This window comes from Salvelinus fontinalis, chromosome 7 (genome assembly GCF_029448725.1).
Source record: "Salvelinus fontinalis isolate EN_2023a chromosome 7, ASM2944872v1, whole genome shotgun sequence".
Taxonomy (NCBI): Eukaryota; Metazoa; Chordata; class Actinopteri; order Salmoniformes; family Salmonidae; genus Salvelinus; species Salvelinus fontinalis.
Window position 1 is genome coordinate 61,701,998 of NC_074671.1, and position 18,212 is coordinate 61,720,209.

The 18,212-nt window shown below is 42.7% G+C and overlaps 1 protein-coding gene across 1 annotated transcript in view; it reads left to right on the forward strand.

Moving 5' to 3' along the window:
• The first annotated feature begins 1,808 nt into the window (after positions 1–1,808).
• The window catches only part of LOC129859960 (DNA-binding protein SATB2-like), a 51,133-nt gene continuing 34,729 nt past the window's right edge, over positions 1,809–18,212 (forward strand). The window contains exons 1-3 of the mRNA XM_055930238.1: positions 1,809–2,184; positions 15,304–15,519; positions 16,894–17,091. Coding sequence (XP_055786213.1) covers positions 1,809–2,184; positions 15,304–15,519; positions 16,894–17,091 — 790 coding nt within the window. The remainder of the gene's footprint in view (positions 2,185–15,303; positions 15,520–16,893; positions 17,092–18,212) is intronic.

Here is an 18,212-nt window from a genome sequence, read left to right on the forward strand (position 1 = left end):
TACTGACCGTACGGTAGACCTATAACTACTGACCGTACGGTAGACCTATAATTACTGAACGTACGGTAGACCTATAACTACTGACCGTACGGTAGACCTATAACTACTGAACGTACGGTAGACCTATAACTACTGACCGTACGATAGACCTATAACTACTGACCGTACGGTAGACCTATAACTACCGAAAGTTCGGTAGACCTATAACTACTGACCCTACGGTAGACCTATAACTACTGACCGTACGGTAGACCTATAACTACTGACCGTACGGTAGACCTATAACTACTGAAAGTACTGTAGACCTATAACTACTGACCCTACGGTAGACCTATAACTACTGACCCTACGGTAGTCCTATAACTACTGACCGTCTTGACTGTAACTCATTGCTGCATGTTTGGTATTTTGATTGATATGTTAGCTTGGGTGTTTTATTGAGAGGCAATTTTGTTGACTACAAAACGTGTTATGCCCCTGACAAAAAAAGTGGAATATTTCATAACAACGTGAACAACATTATAATTAAATATTGTTTAAACTTATAAATCAAATGAAAATAATGTATGTCATGCACTCATAGAAAATATAGTCCAGTAGGCCTAGTTACAGAAAACCTGTGGCCGCGACCAATTTACTATCGTCATTTAACATGCCACCAACACAGTGAGAATGTTCGTTTGTACAGACGTTATGTACGCCGATGCCTAACACCTTATATATAGACTATCTGAGTATCCGTTGTAAGCCTATAAACGTGTTGGCAATCAGAACGCTGTTTTTAAAGTCGAGGAACAAAACGTTTTGAACACATGGCGTTTATGTAGGCCCTGGGTCTGTCTTGTGAAAATGTTATACTATTTTATCAGGCTATACAGCATAGAATATGCCTATACCCTATACATGTGAATTAAGTATATAATGTGTGTGTGTGTGTGTGTGTGTGTGTGTGTGTGTGTGTGTGTGTGAGAGAGAGAGTGCGTGCGTGCGTGTGTGTGTGTGTGTGTGTGTGTGTGCGTGCGTGCGTGTGTGGTGAGAATCCATGAGATACATTCTCTCGATTACACTAATTTATTAGTTGCCCGCGCATTTAAACATTTAATCTGACTCAGGTTAGTTAATAGGAAGTAAGTGAAACCAACCTTACATTTACGACACTCATTTGATTGCTATAGTCTTGCTATAGGATTTGATTTTAATTTTGTTAGTCATTTAATCATAAATATTGCATGAGTTTTAGGCATATGTATTGTACGTCGAGGAGGACATTATAACGCGGTTACGCACAAGGCAAACGCTATCAATCTTGGTTCTGTTTAAATGCCAGAACATGCAGGTTAAGCGTTTGACTGTAGTCTACATGATGTGTCAGAATGATCTCTTGAAAGTCAACAATTGAGAGGAGACAGATTGCACCCAGATATTGTAATCGATCGGCCAATGTCAATTGTTGACATTCCAGACATTTCTGGATCACCTGCTCAAAAGTGAGGAGCTCAATTTTGATTAGCGTGAAAGCCGTCCATGTGCAGTGTTACAAAGGCCAATGACTGATGTTGAATGGATATACAGTATAATAGCTTCTTATACCTCCTCCATTATATCGTAATAGCATCTGATACCTCCTCTCTCGCACCCTGTCAAACGAAGTCTCCGTATACTCCCTCTCTCGTATCATCTATAGCATAACCAACGGTCCGATATTTGGTTACCTTGCTGCTTCCACTATTCGTTTAGCCCATCTATGGCTCCGGTAGTAAAGATAAAGTAACATTCTAACTTCATATCCTCTGGAAAGCAAGGAATAAATGAACAAACGTGGACTCTTGAGTTGTGCTGCCTGTCGTCCATCCCCTCGAGCGCATTATAGGCGGTTCAATCTAGGAGCTCCGACAGTGAGGTCTCTCTCTCTCCGCCTCCTTCACACACAAACAAACACGCAAGCAAGCACACAGAGCGTATTTCCTGTATCTGCCTTATCTATCGTCCTCTCGCTCGCGCTCTGTCAAGCTGCTTTGCTATCACACTCAAGTAGAGCGCGGAGGAGAACCATCGAGCTCCGAGTGACGGATATCCGACTTCTGCTCCCCGAAACATCCCCAAGTCCAGCCCTGGATTCAATACTTATCATCAATGGACAGAGCTTTCTACCCAACCAGGCGAAGTACAGACACCACGTAAACAGTGAGTAAAACTTGTTCACCTACTCTTTTATTATGAACTTCACCTTTTCAGTCAGCTTTAGCCTACTTTACCAACATTACAAATACAAATAAAAGTATTAGGTGTCAGTTTATAACAATGATAATAACAACAATTGTTCAAGGCCTAATTATAATAGTAATAGTAATATTTTAAAGTATAAAAATGCTATTAATTAATGATCGTTAATATTAGGCCCAATACAATGTACATTTAATCATTGGTCGTGCGTCTAGCCTGAATAATTGGCTATTAAAAATAATAGCCTAAATGGGTGAAGAATAACAATTACAAGCAAGGTGTCAATGTTTTGGCGATAATTTAGCGTAAATAATGCTCTATCACTAGGTTACCATATAAAAACTATTATTAGCTATGATAGTAATATTTGGTTTGGATTATATTATCTCATATTTAGATTTTTCATGTAGCCTAACACCTTTAGATTTCAGATAAAAATAAATGTAGATTATACATTCCACATTAACAATAAAGTGTATCAACAGCTTTACTACTGACAATTATTATAATTATAATAATTATTATACTTTTATAATTCTACTTGAGTGTGTACGTTCTGATTTAAATCATTACGCAAAACAAAGACGAACTCACTGTGTTGACTGCAAAATATATTTAGCACGGGTTAGTATCAGGTCGAGCCTATATCATTTTTAAATGTCCCATGCTAATTCATTTAGGACAATTTATCACATTGCGTACCTAGCTATCCAACATGCATTATCTTAGTGAAATTTGTTTATTTTTGGAGTTTGAAAATGTAGTGCTACTGACTTATTACTCTACTTTTAGAGTTTTATTTCAACTTTTAATTGATCCAAGTAAAAGGCGTAGTGTCCCGAGTCAAACCATTGGCCATAGGTCTAGCCTATTAATTGAGACGTTGACGTATCAATACTTTTCCATGTGTATATTCTCAACTGCATTTAAATGTTTTATCGGAAACACGTCACGGGTCAAATTCAGGAATTTTAGAGCGTTTCAATGTTCATATGTTGAAGACAAACGAATGAGCAACCGGACTGAGCAAGCTGTCTTGCACCATAAGGTGAATAAATAATCACCCTACCCTGCATAAATGTCTTTCATTAAAAAAAAGTCAGGTAAAATGAAACATTTATATGCTGGCCTAATGAGTGGACAGGGCACATTTTTTGCTCAAACGTTTTTACAGCGAGAGAAAGAGCAGCGTTGCTCTCATCAAGACGAAGCCTATTGTCCCCAAAAATGTCAACAGCAGTAAACAGCAGTAATGTAGTGGTTCCATCAAAATGCCGGTTTCATTTGGATTAACTTGGTTTCACTGCAGTATGTCAAGTGGAGAGAAAAAAGTTGTTCCTCCAGCTTTCTGTCCATTTCTCTCTCCCCAAATAAAAACTTCAGGGCTTGACTATTTAAAAAAAAAATGACTGAATGAAATGACTGAATGAAATGCCCCCTTACCATTTTCCTACTTTAACGTTATTTGAAATCTATGTAATACAGTACATGCAAAAGCTGGGCCTCTTACCATGGGTGTGTCTCCCTCATTAAGCATACAGTTAAATGGTTAATTCAAATAAAATCCTATTTTTATTCATCACGTGCTTCATAAACAATAGGTGTAGACTAACAGTGAAATGCCTACATAAGGCCCTTCCCAACAATGCAGAGAACAAGAAAATAGACAAATAATAGAGAAGTAAAAGATGTAATAAGACTGTAAGTAATAATACATTCACAATGAGTAATGATAACTTGGCTACAGTGCATTCGGAAATTATTCAGACCCCTTGACTTTTTCCACATTTTGTTACGTTACAGCCTTATTCTAAAATTGATTAAATTGTTTTTCCCCCTCATCAATCTGCACACAATACCACACGATGACAAAAAAAATACTGGAAATATGACATTTATATAAATATTCAGACCCTTTACTCAGTACTTTGTTGAAGCACCTTTGGCAGCGATTACAGCCTTCAGTTGTCTTGGATATGATGCTACAAGCAGTGCGGGCTCTGGATGGGCCACTCAAGAACATCAGGGACTCCTGCGATGTCAGTCCTGCGTTGTCTTGGTTGTGTGCTTAGAGTTTTTGTCCGGTTGTAAGGTGTAAGGTGAACATTCTTCCCATTCTGAGGTCCTGAGGTAAAAATGTGGTAAAACGGATTTCAGTTTCCCTGCATTAAAATGACCGGCCACTAGGAGCACCGCCTCTTAATGTGCATTTTCTTGTTTGCTTATGGCGCTATACAGCTCGTTGAGTGCGGTCTTTGTGCCAGCATCGGTTTGTGGTGGTCAATAGACAGCTATGAAAAATATAGATGAAAACTCTCATGGGAAATAGTATGGTTTACAGCTTATCCTGAGGTATTCTAACTCAGGCGAGAAAAAAAACTCAAGACTTCCTTAACGTTAGAGATTGCGCACCATCTGTTGTTAACAAAGAGACACAGGTAGAAGCTTTCAGTTTTCAGAATGAATGGGTATGGGCGGGCAGTAGGCCTAGTTAATTAAAACATGCTTTGGTGTGGTAGGTTTGATTAAATTCCATCAATTGGCTCCATGTTTGAGTTAAAGTTTGAGTTGAAACAAGTTATTAAACTAGCATTGAAAGGTATTTTGAAGAGAAAATAATTGATTGGTACTTTAATAAAATATGGCAAATGCATGGCTTATGCAGTACTGGGTGTTCACAGTGAATGGTATGACTGTGTGTTACTATGTTGACCCTGTGTTGTCTAGTACATTTGGCATCCATGTGAGTGTGGGTGTAGTATACTGTAGTGAGTGTAGTATACTGTAGTGAGTGTAGTATACTGTAGTGAGTGTAGTATACTGTAGTGAGTGTAGTATACTGTAGTGAGTGTAGTATACTGTAGTGAGTGTAGTTGCTCTAGTGAGTGTACTATACTGTAGTGAGTGTAGTTGCTCTAGTGAGTGTAGTATACTGTAGTGAGTGTAGTATACTGTAGTGAGTGTAGTATACTGTAGTGAGTGTAGTATACTGTAGTGAGTGTATTATACTGTAGTGAGTGTAGTATACTGTAGTGAGTGTAGTATACTGTAGTGAGTGTAGTATACTGTAGTGAGTGTAGTTGCTCTAGTGAGTGTAGTATACTGTAGTGAGTGTATTATACTGTAGTGAGTGTAGTATACTGTAGTGAGTGTAGTTGCTCTAGTGAGTGTAGTATACTGTAGTGAGTGTAGTGTACTGTAGTGAGTGTAGTATACTGTAGTGAGTGTAGTATACTGTAGTGAGTGTAGTATACTGTGGTGAGTGTAGTTGCTCTAGTGAGTGTAGTATACTGTAGTGAGTGTAGTATACTGTAGTGGGTGTAGTATACTGTAGTGAGTGTAGTATACTGTAGTGAGTGTAGTTGCTCTAGTGAGTGTAGTATACTGTAGTGAGTGTAGTGTACTGTATTGAGTGTAGTATACTGTAGTGAGTGCAGTATACTGTAGTGAGTGTAGTATACTGTAGTGAGTGTAGTATACTGTAGTGAGTGTAGTTGCTCTAGTGAGTGTAGTATACTGTAGTGAGTGTAGTATACTGTAGTGAGTGTAGTATACTGTAGTGAGTGTAGTATACTGTAGTGAGTGTAGTTGCTCTAGTGAGTGTAGTATACTGTAGTGAGTGTAGTATACTGTAGTGAGTGTAGTATACTGTAGTGAGTGTAGTATACTGTAGTGAGTGTAGTTGCTCTAGTGAGTGTAGTATACTGTAGTGAGTGTAGTATACTGTAGTGAGTGTAGTTGCTCTAGTGAGTGTAGTATACTGTAGTGAGTGTAGTATACTGTAGTGAGTGTAGTATACTGTAGTGAGTGTAGTATACTGTAGTGAGTGTAGTATACTGTAGTGAGTGTAGTTGCTCTAGTGAGTGTAGTATACTATAGTTAGTGTAGTATACTGTAGTGAGTGCAGTATACTGTAGTGAGTGTAGTTGCTCCAGTGTGTGGTCTCTATGTGTCTGTACAGTCTCCCAGTGTTGTATACTTGTGGTTTCTGTGTGTCTGTATGTGTTAATATAGAGAATACATGGCCTTCATGAGGCCAGGGTCAGAGTAGAAGTCTGTATAAAGGTTCAAACCGGAACCTTTTTGTGACGGGAGCAGTTCCTTTTTTTAACATTGTTAATAAGATATTGTCGAGGTGGCATCAGATTAGAGGCATGACTTATTTGAGGTGTGGCTTCCAGATTTTTTGGTCACTTGTTAGCATAAATGTCATTCCTGTTCATCATGTTAAGTTTGTACACAGCAAATTATAATGTTCCTTGAATATTTATGCATCTTACATATTCTAATATAATAATAACATTAACATTGCTGATTACATAGAGTAATAAAGTGGTAACTATTACAACTTTGGAATTTGCATAGGCTCTTGAGAAAGTCCTGCACCTTGTTTAGCCTCATTGAAGCTACAAAACGGTCAGTGTTCAACCTTAACATGTGACGGCAATACAACAGAACAGATGAACAACAATGACATTTACTCTAACGGGGACCATAAAAGATCTATCTTAAAGCCACGCCCCTACTAAGCCACACCTCCACTACAGGGTGTCATTAAAGGTTCCTCCAAGAACCCCTCAACTAACCAAAGGTGCAAATATGAAGCATTGACTAGAAATGGTTCCTTGAGGATCCCCAACGTTCCTCAAGTCACTAATTCTAAGAGCGTACAGCATAATCTTTATTATTGTTATTATTAATCAATCAAGTTTCAAGTTTATTTTTCAATCAATCAAGTTTATTTTATATAGCCCTTCGTACATCAGCTAATATCTCGAAGTGCTGTACAGAAACCCAGCCTAAAACCCCAAACAGCAAGCAATGCAGGTGTAGAAGCACTATTATTATTGGTATTCTTATTATTGTCATTATTATTGTTATTGTTATTATCATTATTGTTATTATTATTGTTGTTATTATTATTATTGCTATTATTATTATTATTGTTATTATCATTATTGTTATTATTGTTATTATTATTGTTATTATTACTGTTATTGTTATTATCATTATTGTTATTATCATTATTGTTATTATTATTGTTATTATTACTGTTATTGTTATTATTACTGTTATTGTTATTGTTGTTATTATTACTGTTATTGTTGTTATTATTACTGTTGTTGTTATTGTTGTTATTATTCTTATTATAATTGTTATTATCATTATCGTTATTATTATTGTTATTATTATTATTGTTATTATCGTTACTGTTATTCTTATTATTCTTAATATTGTTATTATCATCATCATTATTGTTATTATTATTATTATTGTTATTATTATTATTATTATTATTATCATCATCGTTATTATTATTATTATTATTGTTATTATTATTGTTATTATCATTATTATCTTTAATAACAACAAGAAGAGGAAGGAACAACACCTAATAGACACTTGAAAATAAGAAATAGAAACATATATCAAAAATCTGAGTCTTTTAAAATCCCTTTTCTGTTTGGTCCTTTTCATCACCAGACCATAAACATCACGTTTACTGCATTGTTCACTTCTTATCAGTTACATCAGTCATATATTTCAACAGTCTCAATGACCGAGTGGCTGTAAACAGTCTAAGAGAGCATGTTGACGGCGTTGATATACGAAGAGATTGAGCCTAATGCGTTGTGAACGTTCCATCATCCTCCGAGCTCTTGGAATATTCAGACATAATACTCTCAATGAGGGGTTTGTATACAGCAACTCTTTTGTACAGGACTTTTCTGTTTGGTTACTCAGCCCCTGGATGCATTCCAAATGGCACCCTATACCCTATAGTGTTCTAGGTTTGACCAGAGCCTATATAGGGAATAGAGTGCCATTTGTGACACAGCTCTTGTTCTGATCTAGTCGTGCGGATCAAAGCTGGAGGGCACTGCTGTGTGATGTCATCAGATGTTATCAGGAGGAGATCTAATGTACTGATAGACATCCATCCATTCAATCAGTCTGACAACTGGCCACTGGACAAACTCACAGGATATGACTGGTGTGATGAGAGGCAAAGAGCTGTGAACACTGAAGTGTGTGTGTGTGTGTGTCAGAGAGAGAGAGAGAGAGAGACCTATGTTGGCAGGGGTAGAGACACCCAACACATATCCTTCCCCTTCATACATGTCTGGTAATAATTTCTCCCTGTTAATGACTCTGGGTGCAGAGATGAGGGGGGTGTTTAATCCTGTGTCTGTCTTTCCCAAATCCCATGTAGACGTGTTTATCAGAAGCAGATCTGCAATTCTCGGGGGGGATAGAGTGTTTAGTCAATAGCTGTTAAGATTTATAAGCTTTTAATTACACAATGCTCTCCAATCAGGCCTAGCTCTCCCATAGTAGGCTAGCTCCCAGGGATCTGGTCCCATAGCATGATGTCTGGTGGCTGGACCAGAGAGGTAGAGACCAGGGATCTGGTCCCATAGCATGATGTCTGGTTCTGGACCAGAGAGGTAGAGACCAGGGATCTGGTCCCATAGCATGATGTCTGGTGGCTGGACCAGAGAGGTAGAGACCAGGGATCTGGTCCCATAGCATGATGTTTGGTGGCTGGACCAGAGAGGTAGAGACCAGGGATCTGGTCCCATAGCATGATATGTGGCTGGACCAGTGAGGTAGAGACCAGGGATCTGGTACCAAAGCATGATGTCTGGTGGCTGGACCAGAGAGGTAGAGACCAGGGATCTGGTCCCATAGCATGATATGTGGCTGGACCAGTGAGGTAGAGACCAGGGATCTGGTACCAAAGCATGATGTGTGGTTCTGGACCAGAGAGGTAGAGACCAGGGATCTGGTCCCATAGCATGATGTCTGGTGGCTGGACCAGTGAGGTAGAGACCAGGGATCTGGTCCCATAGCATGATGTCTGGTGGCTGGACCAGAGAGGCAGAGACCAGGGATCTGGTCCCATAGCATGATGTCTGGTGGCTGGACCAGAGAGGTAGAGACCAGGGATCTGGTCCCATAGCATGATGTCTGGTGGCTGGACCAGTGAGGTAGAGACCAGGGATCTGGTCCCATAGCATGATGTCTGGTGGCTGGACCAGAGAGGTAGAGACCAGGGATCTGGACCCATAGCATGATGTCTGGTGGCTGGACCAGTGAGGTAGAGACCAGGGATCTGGTCCCATAGCATGATGTCTGGTGGCTGGACCAGAGAGGTAGAGACCAGGGATCTGGTCCCATAGCATGATGTCTGGTGGCTGGACCAGTGAGGTAGAGACCAGGGATCTGGTCCCATAGCATGATGTCTGGTGGCTGGACCAGAGAGGTAGAGACCAGGGATCTGGTCCCATAGCATGATGTCTGGTGGCTGGACCAGAGAGGTAGAGACCAGGGATCTGGTCCCAAAGCATGATGTCTGGTGGCTGGACCAGAGAGGTAGAGAGCAGGGATCTGGTCCCATAGCATGATGTCTGGTGGCTGGACCAGAGAGGTAGAGACCAGGGATCTGGTCCCAAAGCATGATGTCTGGTGGCTGGACCAGAGAGTTAGAGACCAGGGATCTGGTCCCATAGCATGATATGTGGCTCGACCAGTGAGGTAGAGACCAGGGATCTGGTACCAAAGCATGATGTGTGGTTCTGGACCAGAGAAGGAGAGACCAGACAAGGGGTCTCTGGTTCTGGACCAGAGAGGGAGAGACCAGACAAAGGGTCTGTGGTTCTGGACCAGAGAGGGAGAGACCAGACAAGGGGTCTGTGGTTCTGGACCAGAGAGGGAGAGACCCGGGGTGGGGAAATAAATTACCTGAGACAGCACTGTACAGTTCAGGTCAACATGATAGTGTGAAAATGGTATTAGACTGCTGCCTCAGATCACCCAGGTCCCTATGACATGTTGTGGCTGGATCCCCTCACTGTCAGGCCTAGGATGCCTCAGATCACCCAGGTCCCTATGATATGTTGTGGCTGGATCCCCTCACTGTCAGGCCTAGGATGCCTCAGATCACCCAGGTCCCTATGACATGTTGTGGCTGGATCCCCTCACTGTCAGGCCTAGGATGCCTCAGATCACTCAGGTCCCTATGACATGTTGTGGCTGGATCCCCTCACTGTCAGGCCTAGGATGCCTCAGATCACCCAGGTCCCTATGACATGTTGTGGCTGGATCCCCTCACTGTCAGGCCTAGGATGCCTCAGCTATGCAGTCCTATGGGAAAGAAAGAAAGTGACTGGTCTTTCCAGTTAAACAGAGGGAGAGGCAGCTCGGGTTCTTCCGGATTACATTATTTTGTTTGTGTTGGAAGGCTCTTTTTAAAGGCTGTTATTAATTTGGCATGTGCGTTTTATTGTCATCATGTGCTGCTTTCAGAATGGGTTAATTATCATGCCAGGGGAAACCACAGATTGTGAAACAAACACATCAGATTGCATGACAGATAGCCCCTTTACGTCTAGAGGGTGGTGGCAGACTGCAGTTTGAACCCATGTCTCCTGCACACTATGAGACTGTGTTAGCCTGCTGAGCTGAAGCCAGATAGGCAGCAGACTGCTCCTGCTTCTATAATAGTTGTGTGACAAAGTCCGACAGCCAATGGAAGTCGTCAGATCTCAGACACGGTGACTCAAGGTTCCTAACCACCTCCGTCCACTAGAGGCAGCAGGTACTTTAGCTCAGAAGTTCTTGCTTTGGAGCCAAGATGGTTGCTCATGAATTAGGAACCTTTATGTCTTGAAAGTAGTGCGTCAAGTTATAGCCTGTTGTTATAAATAACTTTGCCTGAAAAGCCAACTATCACCCCCTTGATTAGTGGCATAGCCTTTTGGTCAAACCGTAGACCTGGCTATACATACTGTATCATCTCTGGCGACAGACAGGGCGGCAGGTAGCCTCGTAGTTAGAGCGTTGGTCCAGTAACTGAAAAGTTGTTGGTTCAAATCCCAGAGGTGAAAAAATAATCTGTTGATGTGCCCCTGAGCAAGGTACTTAACCCTGATTGCTCCTGTAAGTCACTCTGGAGCAGAGTGTCTGCTAAAGGACTGAAATGTAAGTTGACAGGCCTACCTAGCATGAGATTTGGTTGTGTATGGAGTGCTGTGTAGATGACTATAGAGTCTGATAGCAGTCAGTAATATTATTTACAGTAAAGAGCCTGGTGATTTCCACCAGATGCTCGGTTTCTGTTTGTTTGTTGTGGTCTGCTTTTTCTGCTCTCGTCATCTGTAAATAAAAAGTAATGTCTTCAGTATGGGAGGGTTGATGGGTACAGGGAGGAAATGACCACAGCACTCACACCTTCAACACAACATGGACAGATGAAGGGGTCAGCTCAGTGTGAGAGTTTGATACAGATGAAGGGTCAGCTCAGTGTGAGAGTTTGATACAGATGAAGGGGTCAGCTCAGTGTGAGAGTTTGATACAGATGAAGGGGTCAGCTCAGTGTGAGAGTTTGATACAGATGAAGGGGTCAGCTCAGTGTGAGAGTTTGATACAGATGAAGGGTCAGCTCAGTGTGAGAGTTTGATACAGATGAAGGGGTCAGCTCAGTGTGAGAGTTTGATACAGATGAAGGGTCAGCTCAGTGTGAGAGTTTGATACAGATGAAGGGGTCAGCTCAGTGTGAGAGTTTGATACAGATGAAGGGGTCAGCTCAGTGTGAGAGTTTGATACAGATGAAGGGGTCAGCTCAGAGTGAAAGTTTGATACAGATGAAGGGGTCAGCTCAGTGTGAGAGTTTGATACAGATGAAGGGGTCAGTGTGAGAGTTTGATACAGATGAAGGGGTCAGCTCAGTGTGAGAGTTTGATACAGATGAAGGGGTCAGTGTGAGAGTTTGATACAGATGAAGTGGTCAGCTCAGTGTGAGAGTTTGATACAGATGAAGGGGTCAGCTCAGTGTGAGAGTTTGATACAGATGAAGGGTCAGCTCAGAGTGAGAGTTTGATACAGATGAAGGGGTCAGCTCAGAGTGAGAGTTTGATACAGATGAAGTGCTCAGCTCAGTGTGAGAGTTTGATACAGATGAAGGGGTCAGCTCAGTGTGAGAGTTTGATACAGATGAAGGGGTCAGTGTGAGAGTTTGATACAGATGAAGGGGTCAGCTCAGTGTGAGAGTTTGATACAGATGAAGGGGTCAGCTCAGTGTGAGAGTTTGATACAGATGAAGGGGTCAGCTCAGTGTGAGAGTTTGATACAGATGAAGGGGTCAGTGTGAGAGTTTGATACAGATGAAGGGGTCAGCTCAGTGTGAGAGTTTGATACAGATGAAGGGGTCAGTGTGAGAGTTTGATACAGATGAAGGGGTCAGCTCAGTGTGAGAGTTTGATACAGATGAAGGGGTCAGTGTGAGAGTTTGATACAGGTGAAGGGGTCAGCTCAGTGTGAGAGTTTGATACAGATCAAGTGGTCAGTGTGAGAGTTTGATACAGATGAAGGGGTCAGCTCAGTGTGAGAGTTTGATACAGATGAAGGGGTCAGCTCAGTGTGAGAGTTTGATGCAGATGAAGGGGTCAGTGTGAGAGTTTGATACAGATGAAGGGGTCAGTGTGAGAGTTTGATACAGATGAAGGGGTCAGCTCAGTGTGAGAGTTTGATACAGATGAAGGAGTCAGCTCAGTGTGAGAGTTTGATACAGATGAAGGGTCAGCTCAGTGTGAGAGTTTGATACAGATGAAGTGGTCAGTGTGAGAGTTTGATACAGATGAAGGGGTCAGCTCAGAGTGAGAGTTTGATACAGATGAAGTGTCAGCTCAGTGTGAGAGTTTGATACAGATGAAGGGGTCAGTGTGAGAGTTTGATACAGATGAAGGGTCAGCTCAGTGTGAGAGTTTGATACAGATGAAGGGGTCAGCTCAGTGTGAGAGTTTGATACAGATGAAGGGGTCAGCTCAGTGTGAGAGTTTGATACAGATGAAGGGTCAGCTCAGTGTGAGAGTTTGATACAGGTGAAGGGGTCAGTGTGAGAGTTTGATACAGATGAAGGGGTCAGTGTGAGAGTTTGATACAGATGAAGGGGTCAGCTCAGTGTGAGAGTTTGATACAGATGAAGGGGTCAGTGTGAGAGTTTGATACAGATGAAGGGGTCAGCTCAGTGTGAGAGTTTGATACAGATGAAGGGGTCAGCTCAGTGTGAGAGTTTGATACAGATGAAGGGGTCAGTGTGAGAGTTTGATACAGATGAAGGGGTCAGCTCAGTGTGAGAGCTCAGTGTGAGAGTTTGATACAGATGAAGTGTCAGCTCAGTGTGAGAGTTTGATACAGATGAAGTGGTCAGCTCAGTGTGAGAGTTTGATACAGATGAAGGGGTCAGCTCAGTGTGAGAGTTTGATACAGATGAAGGGGTCAGTGTGAGAGTTTGATACAGATGAAGGGGTCAGCTCAGTGTGAGAGCTCAGTGTGAGAGTTTGATACAGATGAAGTGTCAGCTCAGTGTGAGAGTTTGATACAGATGAAGTGGTCAGCTCAGTGTGAGAGTTTGATACAGATGAAGGGGTCAGCTCAGTGTGAGAGTTTGATACAGATGAAGGGGTCAGCTCAGTGTGAGAGTTTGATATAGATGAAGGGGTCAGTGTGAGAGTTTGATACAGATGAAGGGGTCAGCTCAGTGTGAGAGTTTGATACAGATGAAGGGGTCAGCTCAGTGTGAGAGTTTGATACAGATGAAGGGGTCAGCTCAGTGTGAGAGTTTGATACAGATGAAGGGGTCAGTGTGAGAGTTTGATACAGATGAAGGGGTCAGTTCAGTGTGAGAGTTTGATACAGATGAAGGGGTCAGCTCAGTGTGAGAGTTTGATACAGATGAAGGGGTCAGTGTGAGAGTTTGATACAGATGAAGGAGTCAGCTCAGTGTGAGAGTTTGATACAGATGAAGGGGTCAGCTCAGTGTGAGAGTTTGATACAGATGAAGGGGTCAGCTCAGAGTGAGAGTTTGATACAGATGAAGGGGTCAGTGTGAGAGTTTGATACAGATGAAGGAGTCAGCTCAGTGTGAGAGTTTGATACAGATGAAGGGGTCAGTGTGAGAGTTTGATACAGATGAAGGGGTCAGCTCAGAGTGAGAGTTTGATACAGATGAAGGAGTCAGTGTGAGATTTTGATACAGATGAAGGGGTCAGTGTGAGAGTTTGATACAGATGAAGGGGTCAGTGTGAGAGTTTGATACAGATGAAGGGGTCAGTGTGAGAGTTTGATACAGATGAAGGGGTCAGTGTGAGAGTTTGATACAGATGAAGGGTTTCATTTCAAAACGCTATTTATCAATTTTCATAAATGTTGAGAAATGAGCTTTTATTGTTTAAAGAAATGATGAAACAGATTGGTGTTTTTCACTATCTCATATTGGCATGGGGTTGTTCAAAAACACACATGTATTTGTTTAAAATCTATCATTGATGTTTTTATTTCAGAGAGACAAATAATGAAATAGTTTTGTTAAATGCTACAATATCCACCTGACTCTCAGAGTAAGTAGTACTGCCAGGTTTTACAGTGAAATGTACACTTTTCTTTTACATTTGTGACATCAATATATTTTTTTACAATAATAATTAAACACAGTCATATGAGATCTGTATGTAAAACATTTACATTTAACATTTGAGTCATTTAGCATATGCTCTTATCCAGAGTGACTTACAGTAGGTGCATTCATCTTAAGATAGCTAGGTGAGACAACCACATACAGTATCACAGTCAAATGAACAGGATACACACATTCCATTCCAGCTAAACAACAGATATATATAGCACAACGGGACCAATGGAATCATCCCAAAAGTGCAAATCAGTTGACCCAAACGCTCAACATATCTGAAAGAAAACAGATACTATTTAAACCCTGATCTGATAGAGTCTCCACAATGTCAACACCAGTAAGATATAGATAGCTGCCTGTAGACTCCTACTAGATCAACTAAGTTTAGTGGAGGGTACACTGATCCTAGTTCAGTGCCTATGTTCAATTGTAACTTTGTCCTAAAGAACAAATGCCTCCTCTATTTTCTCTTCCTCTCTCTCTCTCCCTCTCCCTCTCTCTCTCTCTCTCTCTCCCTCTCTCTCTCCCTCTCTCTCTCTCTCTCTCTCTCTCTCTCTCTCTCTCTCTCTCTCTCTCTCTCCCTCTCTCTCTCTCTTCCCTGTCTGCAGGTCCATACGCTCTGTTGGGAGTCCCTCCTGGAGGTTGGAGGGAGATGGAGCGTGTTGGTACTGAGAGCCGCTGTCTGCAGGACAGTCCCGAGCAGAGAGGGGACAGCCCGGACACCTGCGCCCCCCCGCCGGGCAAGATGAGCCGTTTGGAGGTCAACGGGAGCCCCACGGGTCCACGCACGCGCCTCAACGGCACCCCGTTACGGCCCCTCGGAGGTAGGGGAACACACAGAGGAACACATACACAAGCAGACACACACACAGTCTTGCGCAGCTAACTTTGTGGGGACATACAATTCAGTACCATTCAAAGTCCTATTTTCCCTAACCCTTAACCCTAACCTTAACCCTAGCCATAAATCTAATTCTAACCCTAACATTAATTCTAACCTTAACCCTAAACCCCCCAGAAATAGCATTTTACCTTGTGGGGACCAACAAAATGTCCCCAGTTGGTCAAACTTTTGTTCATTTACTAGTTAAACACGTCCACTCACACACAGACACACAGACAGACGGACAGACGGACGGACGGACGGACGGACGGACGGACGGACGGACGGACAGACAGACAGACTGTATGTTCACTTGTAGGGACATATACACACACACTTCCACAAATGCGTGCGTACACACACACACACACACACACACACACACACACACACACACACACACACACACACACACACACACACACACACACACACACACACACACACACACACACACACACACACACACACACACACACACTCCCTAGCTGAGTTAATGGGGAATAGCGTGCCTGATGAGACTTGGTTTCCTGGAGTTGATTTGTCGTTGTGCTATCAGTAGCTTGATTGATTCCTCCAAGTGACTAGTCCTTGAGGATTAGCTGAGTATGATGGAGGGTTTCAGGCTTGGAAAAGGCACAGTTTCATGACTAATGCAAATTATACAATTATTCACTGGTCTCTTTTTTTTTATCTGTGAAAGACATCATTCTGATGTCCTTAATTTGTTATGAGTGGTTCAGAAAATGGCTTTATGCAAGACATTGATATGTGCTGTGTGTCAGTGCTTAGTAGTTAAGAGCGTTGGGACAATAACCGAAAGGTCACTGGTTCAAATCCCAAAGTAGACTAAGTGATGAATGTGTCGATGTGCCCTTCAGCAAGGCACTTAGCCTTAATTGCTCTGGATAAGTGTCTGCTAAATGATGATAAGTTATTGAGTAATAACTGAGCTAATCTTCTAGCCCTCCCTCTGTGTTCATATCAAGCCCAGGTTGTATTGGATTCATCATTTCTTTCTTACTGTAATGGAGAAGGTTGTTTATTGTCACTCAGTCCTCTCTCTTTCTTTATCTCCCCTCCTCTCTCTCTCTCCCTCCCCTCCTGTCTCCCTGTCTCTATCTCGCTCTCTCTCGCTCTCCCCACTTCTCCCCTCTCTCTCCCCCCATCTCCCTGTCTCTCTCTCCCCCTCCTCCTGTCTCCTGTCTCTCTCTATCTCTCTCCATCCTCCACCTCTCTCTCTCTCTCTCTCTCTCTCTCTCTCTCTCTCTCTCTCTCTCTCTCTCTCTCTCTCTCTCTCTCTCTCTCTCTCTAGGTCTGATGATCCCTGTGTACTGTGTAGTGGAGCAGGTAGATGGGGTCGTGTCTGGGGGTGTGGTCTCTGACGGGGATGGGCGTGGTGACAGACATGCTGAGTTTGTATTGGTTCGTAAGGACATCCTCTTCACCCAGCTGGTGGAGACAGCCCTCGTGGCCCTGGGCTACTCCCACAACTCAGCCGTGCAGGCGAGAGGTGAGTCAGATAGGACAGGAGTGTGTGTGCGAGTAAAACAGTAAAACAGTCACACAAAGGCTGCTTCCAACCCTCCACAACAGTAAAACAGTCACACCAAGGCTGCTTCCAACAGTAAAACAGTCACACCAAGGCTGCTTCCAACCCTCCACAACAGTAAAACAGTCACACCAAGGCTGCTTCCAACAGTAAAACAGTCACACCAAGGCTGCTTCCAACAGTAAAACAGTCACACCTAGGCTGCTTCCAACAGTAAAACAGTCACACCAAGGCTGCTTCCAACCCTCCACAACAGTAAAACAGTCACACCTAGGCTGCTTCCAACAGTAAAACAGTCACACCAAGGCTGCTTCCAACAGTAAAACAGTCACACCAAGGCTGCTTCCAACAGTAAAACAGTCACACCAAGGCTGCTTCCAACAGTAAAACAGTCACACCAAGGCTGCTTCCAACCCTCCACAACAGTAAAACAGTCACACCAAGGCTGCTTCCAACCCTCCACAACAGTAAAACAGTCACACCAAGGCTGCTTCCAACAGTAAAACAGTCACACCAAGGCTGCTTCCAACAGTAAAACAGTCACACCAAGGCTGCTTCCAACAGTAAAACAGTCACACCAAGGCTGCTTCCAACCCTCCACAACAGTAAAACAGTCACACCAAGCCTGCTTCCAACCCTCCACAACAGTAAAACAGTCACACCAAGGCTGCTTCCAACAGTAAAACAGTCACACCAAGGCTGCTTCCAACCCTCCACAACAGTAAAACAGTCACACCAAGGCTGCTTCCAACAGTAAAACAGTCACACAAAGGCTGCTTCCAACCCTCCACAACAGTAGAACAGTCACACCAAGGCTGCTTCCAACAGTAAAACAGTCACACCAAGGCTGCTTCCAACAGTAAAACAGTCACACAAAGGCTGCTTCCAACCCTCCACAACAGTAAAACAGTCACACCAAGTCTGCTTCCAACAGTAAAACAGTCACACCAAGGCTGCATTTCAACATGTGACATTGAGCTGGTCGGCAGGTCATTACAACATGTGACATTGAGCTGGTCGGCAGGTCATTACAACATGTGACATTGAGCTGGTCGGCAGGTCATTACAACATGTGACATTGA